Genomic DNA, 17,199 nt, shown 5'->3' on the forward strand with positions numbered 1-17,199 from the left:
GACTGGCATCAGGGCTAAAATACTCCGGGCTAGGCTTACAATACTTTAATTTAAAATATGTAAACTGGAAAATAGATTTCCTAGTGATCTGACATTCTTATGGACACACTGATGTAACTGTCTTTGCTCAATCATAGCTGTCAAATCTCCCGTTTTGGCCGGGAAACTACCATATTTTACCCCTCTTTCCCGCCGTCCTCCCGTATTAATATTTTCCCGTAAATCTCCCGTATTAGAATATCATTAAAAAAAAATTCCTCTGCCTCTCCAAACTGAACTGTCAGTAGCCTCGCGAGAACTGCCACCTGCAATAGTCTGCAGGTCATTTACAACATTAACCAGGTCGGAGGTTAAAATGGCAATGCTGTGTGCCAAAAACATCGTTACTTTCACCTTCTGTGACGACTTCAACAAGGATACAAAGTCTGCAACAAATCTGTATAATAAGTCATTAGTGAATGCCAGAGAGCCACATGAGTGAACATGAGAAATTAAAAGAAAATGTGTAATGAAAATAAAATGTAAATGACAAGTGGTTATTTTAGATTTCTTGTACACCTGTCTTAAAATGTAAGGGATACTGGAGCTTGGTTGGGGTGGAGGGATGGCTCGCGGTGGGTGCCGGAAAATTTCCCTTATTTCCCTTATTTTCAAATCCAAAACTTGACAGGTATGCTCTATAGACACACACTTTCTGGGCTTTCCTGCTTTTGCGGTCTGATTCCTTGCAGATGGACATTATCAATGCTTTCCAGAGTGGAACGTCCTTTCAGGGATCTCAACGGTGCCAGCTGTCCAGCACCATCTGTCCAGTGCCAGCTAAACCAAATAGCGTAACTGATTTTGTAGCTCTGCACATATAGTATGGCCCTTTGCTACTGAGGGTATTAGCGGGCATGAGTGGGTGCATGAAGTGGCTGTTTTCTCTGAAACTCAGACTGCCACTTTTGGTTGTAAGCACAAGCTTTTTGTGTGAAAATTATGCACGGCTTTTCTTATTTGTGAACTCTGTGTTTCATTTATATGCAGCCATTCTAATGCTGGCCCATGACTTAATTAAAGAGTGGTGTAATTATTACCTAAAATATCACTATAATATAGTCTCATTATAATCCCATTGACCCATTGGTTCAGTGGAGCTAATTTAAGCATAAACAGGAAGGAAAGGTGTCGGCAGTGTGTTATTAGTATACTACACAGAAATTACATTCCTTCAGTGCTCTAGTGCTTCCCCAGTGGAAAAACTAAGTAGAATTTTTATATCACTGTGTCTGTATTCCAAAATGCTTTGCTGGATTATTATTTTTAAGTTCATACAGGCCACATGACACAAGCTGTGTTCAGCCCACTGGCTTTGAATATCTGACTGGCTTTTGATTATCAATTTTTACATGACAGTAAATGATTAAGAAACATTGGAAATGTTTAAAATTGAGCTTTCTCTAAACTTAATTTAGTTTATATTATATATTACAGTACTATATTATATGCTGACAAGAAGGGGCCAGTGGGCAAAATTAATTATTATAATCTCAAATTTTCATAAATGTAAAAAGCTGAAATAAACACACTTACTAGAAGGTTGGACAACTTAACCTTCTTTTATCATTTGAATAGTTTTTACTATGAAAAAATCTGGAGAACATACTGTGTACATACTTCAGTTGAAACTGGTTTTAATAATTATTTCAGAAAGAGTTGATATAACAAAATGCTGTTTTATTATTGTGCTTTGACATTTGCCATTTCATTCTGTCAGACAATTAACATTTTTAAGCCAAAACAAAACTACCATGGTGTTTTGGTCACTGCTTTGGGGTTGACTCTTTTAAATATATTATTTTACTCTCTGTATGTTTGGAATGTTTGGGATGGACAATGTTTTCCCTTAATTAAGATGCTCATTGATGGATATGTTAGTCAAGAAATTATTGTCAGAAAGAAAAATCTTAACCCCAGGAAAAAAACAGAAGATACAATACTGAGGAATTTAGTGATTGATTCTACTTTTATAAGATACTCTCATATATGGCACAGTGGGTCAGTGTACCTATTTTTACAGTCTACCACATTTGGATCACCAACAACTGAACAAAGCATAGCGGTACGTCCTGTGGCAACATTGTCCAGTCAACATAAAAGCATAACTGAAATCAGACATTATACTAACATTTCACTAATTTGAACATTTGGTTTCTCTGAAGTGTTGTTCATCACAAAAAGGAAAAACCATAAATTTCACCCATTAACTAATCCAATAGAACAACAAAGATTGGCAAGCATTTGTCAAATTTAGTGGATTTAATTGGTGATTTTAATATCAAGCTAGCTTGCACTGTAATACAAAATATATGTGCTTAATAGTCTAATATGTTTTTTTTTACATATTTTAGCAAAACCATACACTTTCAGGAAAGGGGTTTTGCCCTGGTACAGTTTTGTTCCCCAAGATATAAACAACATCAATGTACCTTCAATGATACAAAAATGTTCCTCAGAGTCCATTTCTGTACCTTAAAAGGTACATTTAACCTAGGGCACAATGGGCAGACCCTTGAGGATATAGCCCCAGTGGCAAGTAATTGTTCCCTTAAGGTACAAATTAATACTTTTTCTGATAATTGTACACAATTCTCAGAACTCAGCTTATTGTGTTAATTGCAATATGAAACACACTGTAAAAAAAATCCCGTTGTTTTTACGGAAAAAAGCTGGCAGCTGTGGTTGCCAGAATTATTCTGTAAAAAATACTGTACAGGTGTAAACAACTTTACAGAAACATCTATAAATTGTACTGGATTTCAATGTAAAACAACCACCAACTACATGTAAAGTTTACTTGGTTTCAGTGTAGAATAAACAACGATTAGATGTAAATTATACTGAAATAACTGGTACAACAGCAGCATGGCCCTGCTAAATTAACAGAAAGAAGATGTTGAATCTACAAATTAACTAAGTAAAAGTTATAAAGCTGTTTACATTCTTAACGAATTTATTTACAGAATTACTCTGGTAACCACAGCTGCCAACACTCTCTTGCCGAGGTAACACGCTCTTTATTAGTAGTCCAGACAAGAACTACATCAGGCACCCAAAGAGCACCGAACCACTTATATACAGGAAACACGAGGTTGTCAGACGCTCAACTGTAAGACGCATACACGGTGGGAGATTTACGGACGCTAATTACACACGAGGATCGGACAGGGTACACATACAGTAAGACACAGGTAAACACGCACGACAATAAGGAAATATAACCATTAGCAATAACAACAACAATACAAGGGCTATTTACAAGTGCGCGCGGGGCATGCTGGGACATGAGCCCCACCGGTGCTGCAGTATTTTTTATCACCTCAGTGGAAAAATACCTTCTTATCAACGGACCAGAGGTGTTGCCATGAGGCGAAGTTCTGACGGTAGCCCCAAATGTACCGTCAAAAGCTGTCTGACAAACCAGAAATCCTGAGTTGTGTGGACTATTTCTTGTTGGTTCGTAACGCACGTAGCAAAAAGCAAGTGTTGATATATCATTTAAAGTTTTATTGTTTCTCATCTGTAAAGCACAGAATATTAATTTGTAAAATGTAACACGGTTTTTTTCAGTATAAACAAAGTTGACCTGATTAAAAAAAATATTATTTTCACACCGTTATGGTGTAATTTTAACTGTATTGTACTGGTTTTTATATTACAGTTTGTTTGCGTTTAAACTACAGTAATTTGTTAACTCTACCAAATTAAAAAAAAAAAAAAAAACATATTTTTACTGAAAAATTAACAGTTGTTTTTTGTTAAGTATTTTACAAAATCTTAATGTCAAATATACGCTGCTCTATTGTTTTTCCTTTTACAGTTTTTTTATGTCGCTATTTTACAGAATTTCTCAGTTAATTTTTTACAGTGCACTAATGCATTCATACAAGTTAAATCCATGTCTAGTTATTTTAATTATTATTTTCTATAACTTGTACAGTTTTTTAAATATTACCTATTCATTGACCAGGCCCTAAATTATGGAATACTTTTTTTTTCTTGGCAGCTCTTTTTCAGAATTGATTATGAAATTTTTTTAAATCCATGCGGAATTCCAGTCTAACAAACTGTTTTATCGGACAATTTTATAAGCATACAACCACTCGACATGGACAGAACGTGTCAACAGTGGGGGCAGGATCTATATCCATAACTCTGGAGGCAACAGCACTGTCCCGACTTGAAAAATATCTGTTTTGGTGCAGAATTTTCCAGTTTATCCTATATTCCTATATTTTTTCCACCATCAACACTCCACTTTAGGTTCCCGATTGTAATGCAAGAAAAATCATTGTACTTGTCTGGCATCATATTAGGAAAATGGCTTTAAGCTGGTAGTTCTTTCAAGCTCCTTTAGTCTTTGTGCAGACAGCATGTTTCTGGGCAGTTTGATGTCTAGACTCACTGCAGTGGACTTTGTTTTAGCATTAGCATGCAGTCAAGGCAGACTTTAATCTTTCATTTCTGCCCCCTTCCACAGATGCGAGTGGTCAATGCCTTCCAGGACTCACTCACCCCCTATGAAGGTCTGGAAAAGCCCCAGTCTCTCACCTCCATCCACAACTTCATGACTCCCCCAGAGTTTTGGATGGAGGACTCCCAGCCCCATGTCCCCTTGATTGATGACACGGATGCAGAGGATCATCTCCCCACCAAACACCACTCCAAAGCCTGTGCCCTCCCCTCACTTAACAAAAATAATAATGCTGTGGATAGTGGTGTCCATCTGTTTCTGGAGAGCAACAAGTCAAGGCCCTCAGCCCCAGAAATTCCCTTCCCTGGAGACCACTGTGTGATTGGTTCCCCAAACCCTGGGTGTCTGAGCTGTGAGAACTTGAACATGGATAAAAAGAAAAGATGCCCAAAGTAAAGCAAAAAAAAGGGAAATATCCATCTTGCTCCTGGACTGTGTTCTGTGAAGCTATTCATCTGGACGACTGTAGTTGGACTTGTACTTCTTCTATAATGGCTGATACAGTAATACATAATTCAAGATAGCAGTTGTTAACAAGGTTTTTAGGTACTTTATGCTTAAATTTATAGCTAAGAGGTTCCAGGAGAGGAAGATGCTGAACAAAATAAAGGGGGAGCATAGCTCATATTTTGTATTGCTGTTTTATAAAGGGCTTGTAAAAGCAGAATTGTCTTGCCCTTTTTTCTAGTTACATATACTGTTAAATGTATCCAAGTATCAAAAGGGTGATGGTACTAATAAACAAGGGCCACAGACACAATTACAGTGGTATTGCTCTGCTTTGACAACAGCTCGGAGTTTGCTTTGAGAATTAAGAATGCTTCTCATACTTTGATTCCTTGGAGATGAATGAGTGGAGGTAATGGCCAGTGATAGTAGGGTTCTCTTAAACTGAGTAACGTGCACAAAGTATATGACGGAACCCCTATCACAAAGGTTTAACTGGTTGGAGGCACTGCCCTGGTTATCAGAAGTGCTACTTGAAATGAAATGGTTCACTGTCCATCTTCTAGTATTTACTGAGCATGTCTAAGGACTGTACTGAAAATTAAAAGAAGACATCAGCAGATTTGGTGTCATTATGCAGCAAGACTGCATTTGTGTGTTTTATAAAATGTCTTCCAGTGAACTATGGCTTAGTGATATTTCAACAGATATGGGGACAGCCATTTCTGGATTAAGAGCTAAGATACAATCCTTATAATACTTAAAAATGCCTATTCCTAATTATCTACACACAGAAGTTCAAAAATAATGAAAGCTTTTTTTTCTTTTAAATCACTATGGTCAGTGTACGGGAATTCAATACAAAACTTTGAAGAACTGCTTTTATTTTTACCAGTGGAAATGAATTTGGACAGTGTTGTCTTTTTAAAATAATAATAATAACTAGTAACTGCAAGCAGTGACAGAAGGGTCCAAAGCGTAGGACGATCGGACAGGTAATAGAGGAATAACGGCAGAGAACCGGCTGCAACGGTAGTAGAAAGTCAGACAGAATTAGACTGCCATAACAGGATGTAGAGTTAGTGTAGGTCGAGCGGGACAGTAGATGTAGGACAGAGCAGGACTGGTTTGGGTGAGATGGTCTTAATAGTAGGTAGAAATTAGGATGGAGATGGTTTTAGTATAGGCGTAACAGGTCAGTAGGTGTCGGAGAGTACGCTGTGCACATCAGGCTGCCTAACTCAAGTACTCACCGGAGCTGGGTTCAAACCGCTGACCCTCTGATTACAGGCACACAGACTTAGCCCACTGAGCCACCCATTGCTGTTCATAAGATGGGTGAGATCGGTAGACACCTTCCTACCTGATCTGGTAACTCATTTTAGCGGAATTAGCCAAGGTGGGTCTTAGACATATATAAACAGTGGACGTAGCACTCCCGTTTGACTGATCGACACAAAATTTGGAGGGTCTGTCTGTGGTGAAGCCCTACATTAGTCAAATTTGGTAATGATTGGCTGAAACATGCCTGAGATATAGCTGTCTGATTGAAATGGGTGAGGCACCAGTAAAGTCAGGAAAAGCCCCAGTCTCTCACCTCCATCCACAACTTCATGACTCCCCCAGAGTCCTGGTGGCCATACCTTATCGAAAGTTTTTTTTCTAAATCTTTAAAAGGACTGTCTCCTGATTTGAATGACACCAGATTTATGTAGGTTTAGTGAAAATCCTAGGAGGTTAACGAAAAAACCTGTTTTCAGACAAATATAAATCTTGCAAAAATGCAAAGATGGAGAACCAAGTTTTATATATAGTTGGATTTTTCACGACAATAAATTTCAACTGTAGGCTTGGCAGTTCTGGAGAAATAGGCAGAAATGCAAATGGGGGCGCTGTAGCACCTCCATCTGGCTGAGTGAGGTGTCATTTACATGGATGGCTGCGGGTCAGAGGAGAAATGTACCATCCAAATTTGGTTTGGATTGGTCATTGATAAGCCTGTCAAATGGCTGCTTGATTTTGATTGGCTGAAGGCGGCCACTCTTGTAGGACTTATACCATTGTACGTGTCTGACCTCAGGCTGGGTCCTAGAACATATCTGCCAAATTTCAGTTGGATTGGCTGAGGCAGTCAGGAGATATGGTAATTAGGTATTTGTAGCGCTCCCTATGGACGAAATGCGATCCGCCTTGGACCGTGTCCCCAGAATGCTGTTGGGAGGGAGTTTTTCAAATTTGATCAAGGTAGGCCAAGGCATGGCCAAGTTATAGCAGTCAGACCAAAATGGGTCAAATTTGGGAATTGTTTGGGTGTGGCTAATGGCCGTAGGATACAAAATGTCCGAATTTTTCGACTAATTATTGATCAGTTCAGAGTTCTGATTCGTTTGACACCTTATTTGTCTGATTTGGTAGGACAAGCTAGGACTTAAAGGGATAATTAGGATTTGCAAATTAGCAAAAAATCTAATTAGGCGGAGTTTCATGGTCCAAATGGCCAGTTGGTGTCTCTATATGTGGAAAAAAGAATTTTGATTGTAGGACAAACAGGACAGGAGATATCGACCGAAAGGGTTTGGGGGGCGCTACGGCACATCTTGCAGCCAAATTTGGTAGGCCTAGGACTACGGTATAGGCTGGGCATTCAGTTTTAGGGAAGAAAAATAATAAAAAATAATCCTAACAAAAACAATAAGGTTCCATAGCACTACGTGCTTTGGACCCTTAATAATAATAGGTACTTTATTCATCCCCTCTGGGAAATTCAGGACCATCTATGGAGCATCATCAAAACACTTTCTTCTGCAAAAAGGAAAAAAAATACTGCAAATGCACAGACATACTGCTGCATATTGATACAAAATCAGCAGCTGTGTTCCTTTGTCTTTTTTCCTTTTGATTTCCAATCCATGCAGAGTAAACACTGGAAACTGGACAGTTGTGACCATGAGGATTGTTTTTATTCTTGCAACATTTCAACTGCACTTACTTATTATTCAACTTCTATTTTATTTTTGTTTAAAAAAATCCAACTTTCAAGTTTTTTCCCCTTTCAGTGGGAATGGATTTTTTAGCATATGGAAAAATCTTTGTTTGAAACAATGTAAATGGTTATTGTGTTTCAGTTGTAAAAAAAGTAGTGCTGTCAAATGATAAAAAATTTTAATCAGATTAATCACAGGGTTTCTGTGGATTAATTTTGATTAATCATGATTAAATATCATTCATTTTTAATCTATATTAATCACATTTAATTTTGCATGAGCAAACAGACTTAAGAAAAAAGGGAATATATATGCACTTAACATGTTTACTGAACATCTTCAACATGAGTCGGATGCATTCCATCTGACACAGAAGTGCAATACCATGGACCCATATCAAAAAGCAAGATTTTTTGCTTAGCCGGACAACTTGTCGGATTTAAGGTACCTCTGTTTAAACGGTCTTTATCTTCGTTCGCTTACAATTAGCACGAACTACCGTAAATCCGACAAATAATCAAACTAATCATGAAGTCCAATTCTAGCCTGGTTAATTGCCATTGTTAGCAATATCAGTTGATAACACATTACGTATGGTGCTTCACATATAAAACTCCGTAGCAACACATCCACAGATAAGTTGGACGGTATAGCGTGTGCGACCGATTTAATGAGCCACAAATGAGAAGTAGGCTAGTGCTTAAACCGTATAAAACTACAACTTTCCCTTCTTTTGATAAAGGGCGCAGCCATCTTGGATCCTGAACTCGGGATCCTCTGTGCTGCTCCGAGATATTTCTCGGATGTCCGAGAAACGGGAGCGCATGTAGTCACTTCCGGCTTCAAAACTCCGGAATCCGACTCAGAATACAAGTTCCGAGGGGAAATGGAATGCACTAAAACTACAGGTACCCGAAATGGGTTGACAGAGACATTTCAGTGATTTTGAATCATTCTGCGCTGCAGATGGGTTAATTGCGTTAAAAATTTTAATCAGATTAATCATGATGATGGATTAATCCGAGTTAACCCGTTAATTTTGACAGCCCTAAAAAAAAGTAAAGCTTTTCTCACCTAAGCTACAGTGGTGCAGTGGTGGCTTGATGGTTAGGGTAGCGCACTTGTAATTGAAAGATTGCAGGTTTCAATCCCCCACCAGCAAGTCACCACTGAGGTACCCTGAGCAAGGTACCGTCCCCAAGCACTGCTCCCCGGGTGCTGAATTAGCTGCCCCCTGCTATGTCACGAAAGTCACATATGGGTCAAATGCAGAGGACACATTTCGTTGTTGTGTGCTGTGGTGTGTTGACAATGACCACTGATCACTTAATTCTAAATAACAATAAAGGTAGTTTTTTTAACCTAACTGTAGAACAATGTTTTTGCACTAGTACCACACACTGGCTTTTCTGATATCTATGCAAAGAGGACTTGCTCTTGTAGAACTATACCCACCTTTGTAATGAAATAATGTAATTGGTGCATTACAACAGTGGTTCTCAACCCAGCATATAAAAATGGACTGTATGGAGGGCATACAAAAATCATTTTCAAACACCTACCTGTATTTTCCTACAATCATTAAAAAATCCCAACACATCTATGCTGTCCCATTATTCAGAATAAATGACTGTAAATAACCCCTTGGCAGTAGGCAAATGACAGCTATATATTTTTTTTATTCTAAAGTACAATGGTAGATGTCTTAGTTTGAAATGTTAGCTGTTAACATTTTCATTAATATCTTCAATCTTTTATTTACACAGAGTACAGAACGTGCTCAAATAACTTCTGGATAAATATAAAAGTGTTTACAGTTTGTTCATCCATCTTCCATCCATCCGTTTATCCTGGTGAGGTTCACAGGAGCCTAGAGCCTGACTCCAGGCAGCAAAGGAGAGGAGAACACTGTGGCCGAAATGCTGTCCATCGCAGTGCACATACACAGTCATGTTCTATGGGCACTTTAGACACAGCAGTTAGCTTAACTGCTCATCTTTGGACTCATTTTGGAAACCAGAGTACTGGGTGTAAACCTGTGAGAGACAGGAAGGACATAGGAACACATACAGAGAAAAGGTAGGATTCAAAACCGAACAACAGTGCATGTTGGTGTTAACATTATCCAAATCCATCTGCAAAACCTTGTATAGCCTCATTTTCCTGTAGCACTGGTGGTAAAAGGCGCACAAGCTTGCCAATGCCGTATACTTGTCTTGTATTCCCAGGACGGGGAATACGTATGGTATTAGGACCAATCCATCACTGTCACAGACACTTTCTTGTTAGTGCGATAACTCGATGGTTTGATGGTTCTTTAACAAATGTTGCAGACACATTAAGATCTGGAACTGATAAAATTTTGAGATCGCACCAAAACTGAAGCAGCACCACTGATTTTGACATTTTATGACACTAACAACTCAGAAAGTATTTGACTAATATTTTTCAAACTTAGCAGACATGTTATATGGACTTGATCAAATTTTGAGACAAACGGCCACAAAACTGAAGCAATGAACTTAGTATCAGCAAAAGGGAAAGATGACGACAGACAACACTTGACATGGTGAACGTGATAAGTTAAAAAGTATTTGATGGATCTTATTACCAACTTTAAAAAGAAATTATATGGATGATGCTCTATACCTGATTTCACTTTGAGGCAAATCACCCCAGAGTTGAAGCAGCAGCAGTATATGGCAGCAGAAAAAGGAACTGAAGCAGTGTCACTTAGTGGTGGCATAAAAGAGACCAGCCATATACATGAAGAACGTGAACCTGATTACACAGAGACAAGAAATGTAGCTGTTGGTGGTATAGGATGCCTACAGAATTAGTCCAAATATACCCACTTCCTCTCTTTCTTTTCAAAGGTCTGTCATAACAGTTTCTCTCCAGTGAGACTTGGGAAGAGAGACGTTATTAGACATGAGAATGTAAGAACATAAGAACATAAGAACATAAGAACTATACAAACGAGAGGAGGCCATTCGGCCCATCGAGCTCGCTTGGGGAGAACTTAACTAATAGCTCAGAGTTGTTAAAATCTTATCTAGCTCTGATTTAAAGGAACCCAAGGATTCAGCTTGCACTACGTTATCAGGAAGACTATTCCATACTCTGACTACACGCTGTGTAAAGAAGTGCTTCCTTAAATCCAGTTTGAAATGTTCTCCCGCTAATTTCCACCTATGGCCACGAGTTCTTGTATTTGAACTAATGCTGAAGTAACTATTCGGTTGAACAGCATCCAAACCTGTTAGAATCTTATAGACCTGGATCATGTCCCCCCTCAGTCTCCTTTGCTTGAGGCTGAACAGATTTAGCTCAAATAACCTTTCCTCGTATGACATTCCTCTAAGACCAGGAATCATTCTTGTGGCCCTACGCTGCACCTTTTCTAAGGCCGCTATGTCCTTTTTAAGATATGGTGACCAAACCTGTACACAATATTCTAGGTGAGGTCTCACCAAGGAATTGTATAATCTTAGCATTACCTCCCTTGACTTAAACTCCACACACCTGGAGATGTACCCCAACATCCTATTGGCCTTTTTTATTGCTTCCCCACACTGGCGAGAATGAGACATGGAAGCATCAACATACACACCAAGGTCTTTCTCATAATCAGCTACCTTTATTTCAGTAGGTCCCATAAAATACCTGTACTCTATATTTCTGCTCCCTACATGGAGTACCTTACATTTGTCTATGTTAAATTTCATCTGCCAGGTGTCAGCCCAGTCACTAATTAAATTAAGATCCCGCTGTAGCTGCTGAGCCGCTAGTTCAGTATCTGCTACACCACCCACCTTGGTGTCATCTGCAAATTTCACCAGTTTACTGTATATATTGGTGTCTATATCATTTATGTAAATTAGGAACAAAAGTGGTCCTAAAATTGAACCCTGCGGTACCCCACTATGAACGCAGGCCCACTGTGACATCGAGCCTCTTATAACTACTCGCTGCTTCCTATCCGTTAACCAGTTATCAATCCAAGTCGCTACAGTTCCTAAAATACCTGTCGCTTTGAGTTTAAGTGAGAGCCTCTTGTGGGGAACAACATCAAAAGCCTTTTGGAAATCTAAATAGATGACATCATAGGCCTTCTTATCATCAACTTCCTGAGTAGCTTCCTCAAAAAACTCCAACAGATTTGTTAAACAGGATCTACCTCTCCTAAATCCATGCTGGCTATCCCTCAAAATGTTATTTGAGTCCAGGTAATCTACCATTTTCTCTTTGATTATAGCCTCCATAACTTTACCAGTTATACAAGTTAGACTGATTGGCCTATAGTTTGACAAATTACTTCTATCCCCTTTTTTGAAAATGGGCGTTATGTTGGCATGCTTCCAATCAGAAGGTACCACACCTTCAGATAAGGATTTTTGAAACAGTAATGTTAAGGGTCGGCAAATAATATCCCTCATCTCTTTTAACACTATAGGTAAGATGCCATCAGGGCCCTGTGATTTATTTATTTTGAGCTTAGCTAGGCTTTGCAAAACATCAGCTTCAGTTATATATATATTAGTTATAGACGATGTTGAATTAGTAATAAGAACTGGTAAGTTACTAGTGTCCTCGACAGTGAATACCCGTGCAAAACTATCATTGAACTCATTTACTATGTCAATGTCGTTTTCAATTATAAGACCCTTACTATCCTGCAGATTAGTAATTTCAGCTTTTAGAGCTCTTTTAGAGTTAAAATACTGGAAGAAACTTTTAACGTCATCCTTAGCCTCCAATGCGATCTTCCTTTCGACATTCCTTTTAGCTCGTCTAATGTCATTTTTTAATTCAGCCTGTAGATTTAGATACTCTTGCTTTATTATGTCATCATCAGTTATTTTCAATCTCTGGAACAAAGCCCTTTTCCTCCTTACTTTATACTTTATGTCCCTATTAAACCACCTAGGTTGCAATTTCCTAGATTTATTCTTGCTAGAAACAGGTATGAAGTCCTCTTGTACTTGCAATAATGTGCTTTTAAAAAATTCCCATGCCTCTTCAACAGTTTTGTTATTTAACTCCATCCAGTTCACGGTTTCTAGTTTTAATCTCATACAATTGAAGTTAGCCTTCCTAACATTATATATTTTTGATTTGGACTTTGCTCTTCGGGCACTAAACTTAACCTCAAATTTAACCATGTTATGATCGCTACTGTCAAGTGGTTCTAAAACATCTAATTTACCAATCCTGTCCTGGTTATTAGACAAAACAAGATCAAGAATGGCATCTCCCCTGGTAGGGGTGTTAACAAACTGAGTAAAAAAACAATCCTGTACTAATTCCACCATCTCAAGTTCATTTTCAGAAGAGCCAGCAACAATGTCCCACTGTATCCCCGGTAGATTAAAATCACCCATAACTACCACATCATTTTTATTGCTCATAATCCTAATATCACTGTATAACAATCTGCTTTCCTCAGCAGCTACATTGGGTGCTCTGTAACAAACACCGACAATTAGGCTATTTGAGTTTGTAGCATCTAATTTTACCCATATAGCTTCCGTACTTTTACTTATATCAGTAAGCTCCCTTGCCTGCAAGATTTCCTTTACATATACTGCAACACCACCTCCCTTCTTACCTATACGGTCTTTACGGAACAATGTGTAACCATCCATATTATATTCTTGTCCATCCTTATCACTCAACCACGTTTCAGTTATTGCTATAATATCATAAGAGTCCGATGAGATAAGAGCCTCTAAATCATGGATTTTATTCCTAATACTCCTGGCGTTTAAATACAGACAACAAAGGGTAGGCTTATTACAGTGCCTACTTATAATATGATTTTTTTGGGCTTTCCGTTTCCCCCCAGTTACATACTTAACTAACCTCCCTGCCCCCCCAGTCCCTAGTTTAAACATTCCTCAACTACTCTACAAATACGCCTTCCCAGTACACTGGTTCCCCTCCGGTTCAGATGCAACCCATCCGGCTTGAACAGGTCCCACCTGTTCCAGAAGGTCCTCCAGTGCCCCATAAACCTAAACCCCTCTTTCCTACACCATCCTTTTAGCCACGCATTTAATCTCCTTATCTCAGCTAACTTAGCCTCACTTGCGCGTGGCACGGGGAGTATTTCGGAAAATACCACCATGGACGTTCTGCTTCTAAGCTTATTGGCGACTTCTATAAATTTATCCTGCAGAACAGCCCTTCTACCCTTGCCTATGTCATTGGTGCCAACATGCACCACGACAACTGGATCCACCCCAGCTGGGGCCAAAAGCTTGTCCACACGATCTGGAAGGTCTCCTACCTGGGCACCAGGCAGGCAAGACACCGTACGGGACCCTCTATCACGCGTGCACACATAACTGTCTACTCCCCTAATAATTGAATCCCCCACTACCACAACCTCCCTCTTTCTGGGGGGAGGGGGCTCCTCAGTGCCCAAGGGCCCACCTGCTTCCCCAGTCCCTTCCGGCTCTAAAGCTGGAAGCACCTGAAACCTGTTAGACACAGACACCTCAGGTGATGCCGCCTCTGTAACGTGTGTACGCCTTTTCCTGCGTCTACGACCTACGGTCACCCAGCTCTCTCGACCTCTCTGCTCTTCATTCTCCCTCCCCCCCGTTAGTAGATTCTACGCAGTACATTGATTACATAAAACTACTCCTCTTTTGTGTTTATTGGTTTCTTTACATTTATACATCTGTCAATTATGTATTTATTCCACCATTTTCACCCAAGCTGAAATAGATGATTAAGCCCATTGTAAATTACTTGCAATTCGTTCACACTGCATGAAGCCAGACCTGACCCAGGCCATACCATGGATGTCTGTGTTCCTGCTTCTTAGAGGAGCAATGTATGTGTGGACAGTGCTATTCATTTAGCCCTGTTGGTGGTACTGAAAAACAATATTACCTCAAACAGATAAAATCCACTGACTGATGTTTCAGGGCCTCTTAGGCAAAGATGGCTAACGAGGCACAAAGAATCACCTCTTTACACAGTTTAACTATGCAAGTACAGTAAAACCTTGGATTGTGAGTAACAGTCTGTGCAAGACGAGCACAAATTTTTAATAAATTTTAACTTTATAAAAGAGTGAGGCCTTGCAATATGAGTATTTATATGCTTTGTCTGCCTAGCTTTAAGTGATCACAACTGAGTCGATAGTTCTTCTCTCTTTCTCGCTGCAGAATTGTGGGTAATCGTTAGTGTTGTAGTTCTCGAGACCGGTCTTGGTCTCGAGACCAATTTTTTGTGGTCTCGGTCTTGTCTTGGTCTCGGACATAGCGGTCTCGATGGGGTGGGGAAAAAAAGAGAAAACTGCACATCCTCACAGAACAGTATCATTATTTATTACGCGCCTCAATTCAAATGCAACCAGTCAGATGCATCCATTTCAAAAATGTTACATTTTATACATTTTCTTCACGGACACTGCCAGTGCTTCACAGTCCACACACATTATACACATCGTATCATACATCGGCAAAGAAATGTCCGAAAATGTCTGCGAAGTCTATAGCATAGTTATAATCCAAATAAATTAGGTATTTTACATTGATTACAAAGCACGGTCTTGGAGGTGCAAGTCAATCTGGAGGCTCATTCTCTCCATTCTCTTCAATTCAAAGCAAAGGATCATTACATAGCTGTATTCATAGCTTACCCGAGGCCTCTGTCCCTGGTATAAGAGACTTAATATGAACATCTTTCTGGTACATTCCATCTCTTTCCCTTGACGAGGTCTGATAAAATGGTTATAGGAGAGGATTGCTGAGAATATTATTTTCCATCAGGTCTCGTAACTATGACAAATCTGGGAGATTTTAAATGAGAGACATATGGACATATGGACAATATAATTGAAAAGATAACATGAATTTGATTTAACGAGTAATGACACTTTACAACAATACCTTTTTTCTCTACAGTTGATCTGGGTAATGTGATGTCGATTCTAGCCCTAGTCTGTTTTCGGTCTTGGTCTTGGACTTGGTCTTGGTACCCTCAAGTCTCGGCAGTGTCTTGGTCTTGATACCCTCCGGTCTCGGCAATGTCTTGGTCTCGGTTTAGGCGGTCTTGACTACAACACTAGTAATCGTTTCCCATGCTCGGTCTTAATTGGCATGCCTCACTCGTATATTCAAAATTTTGTAGAAAAGCGCCATCTGAATAAGGCCGCAGTAGTGTGTGCGATGAATCTGTTTAATGATATTGCAATGTCACATTTCCGCAATCGAAAATGTCATTGGATAGGTTCCTTATTAAAGGTGCACAAAAAGAAAAAGATTCTAGTGAGCCAATAGATAGTAGTGATTCTGTTAGTTATAGTGAAAGTCGTCCTACAAAATAACCCGCCTCTTCTCTCTCTCTCATCTCCCTCACACCATCCACGATTCTTTTCAAAGGTAGAGTGCAGGTTAATTTGTTTGATGTATTTTTACTTTAGATTTTGTATTAATCATTTTACATGAAAATTTTTGGGTTGTGGCACAAATTATCTGAGTTTCCATTATTTCTTATGGGAAAATTTGCTTTGGTATATGAGTGCTTTGGATTACAAGCATGTTTCCGGAACGAATTATGCTCACAAACCAAGGTACCACTGTACATATTTTTTAAGTACTCACTCTGGTTGTATTTGTGGCTCTTTCTGAAATTGTCCATTCCAAGATAACATTTCCAAGGCCTCCAAAAAGGAAAAATTGTACTCTCTTCTACACATTTATTTTTAACCGTCCGGGGTTGCAGCGTATTTTTCACGTCTATTTCAGTTTATATCTCGCTTAAATCTTTATATAGAATCATGATTTAGCCAACTAAATCCGTAATCTGACGTCTTTTCAAAATGTCCATTGTCGGAAGTATTAAAGTTTTTAAAATTAGGTTAAATTGGCAAAAAAAGTAACCTTTCTTTGTTTTACCTGTATCGGGGGACATGTAGTACTGTCCTCACATTGAAGATTGGGATTCGCATTCTAAACAGCCGCATTACCACATATTCAAATCGCATTCACATGGTAATTTGATGAAAAACGCAACAGTGAAACGCAATCCAGATACATCCCCATCAGCACCATAAAAAGGGGGGGGGGGGGGGGGGTGTGGCCAGGTGTGAAAGCTCCTACATATTCAATGGGAGGAGGCCAGAAATAGTGCATAATAAGAACATAAGAAATTTACAAACGAGAGGAGGCCATTCGGCCCATTAAGCTTGTTTGGGGAGAACTTAATAGCTCAGTTGTTAAAATCTTATCTCTG

General features: G+C 39.2%; 1 protein-coding gene across 4 annotated transcripts in view; it reads left to right on the top strand.

Annotated features, from left to right (window-relative positions):
• Positions 1 to 9,308, top strand: part of LOC111838113 (plasma membrane calcium-transporting ATPase 1-like) — a 79,808-nt gene extending 70,500 nt beyond the window's left edge. For 2 of the 4 annotated variants that reach the window (XM_072710307.1, XM_023800732.2), the window contains 2 exons: positions 732 to 833; positions 4,523 to 9,308. In XM_072710307.1, the coding sequence (XP_072566408.1) occupies positions 732 to 833; positions 4,523 to 4,912 (492 nt within the window). In that variant the 3' untranslated portion in view covers positions 4,913 to 9,308. Of the gene's footprint in view, positions 1 to 731; positions 834 to 3,005; positions 3,651 to 4,522 lie in introns of those variants that run through there. The other 2 variants (XM_072710308.1, XM_023800733.2) reach the window with 2 other exon arrangements.
• The last annotated feature ends 7,891 nt before the right edge of the window (positions 9,309 to 17,199 follow it).

Source organism: Paramormyrops kingsleyae, chromosome 3, assembly GCF_048594095.1.
Source record: "Paramormyrops kingsleyae isolate MSU_618 chromosome 3, PKINGS_0.4, whole genome shotgun sequence".
NCBI lineage: Eukaryota > Metazoa > Chordata > Actinopteri > Osteoglossiformes > Mormyridae > Paramormyrops > Paramormyrops kingsleyae.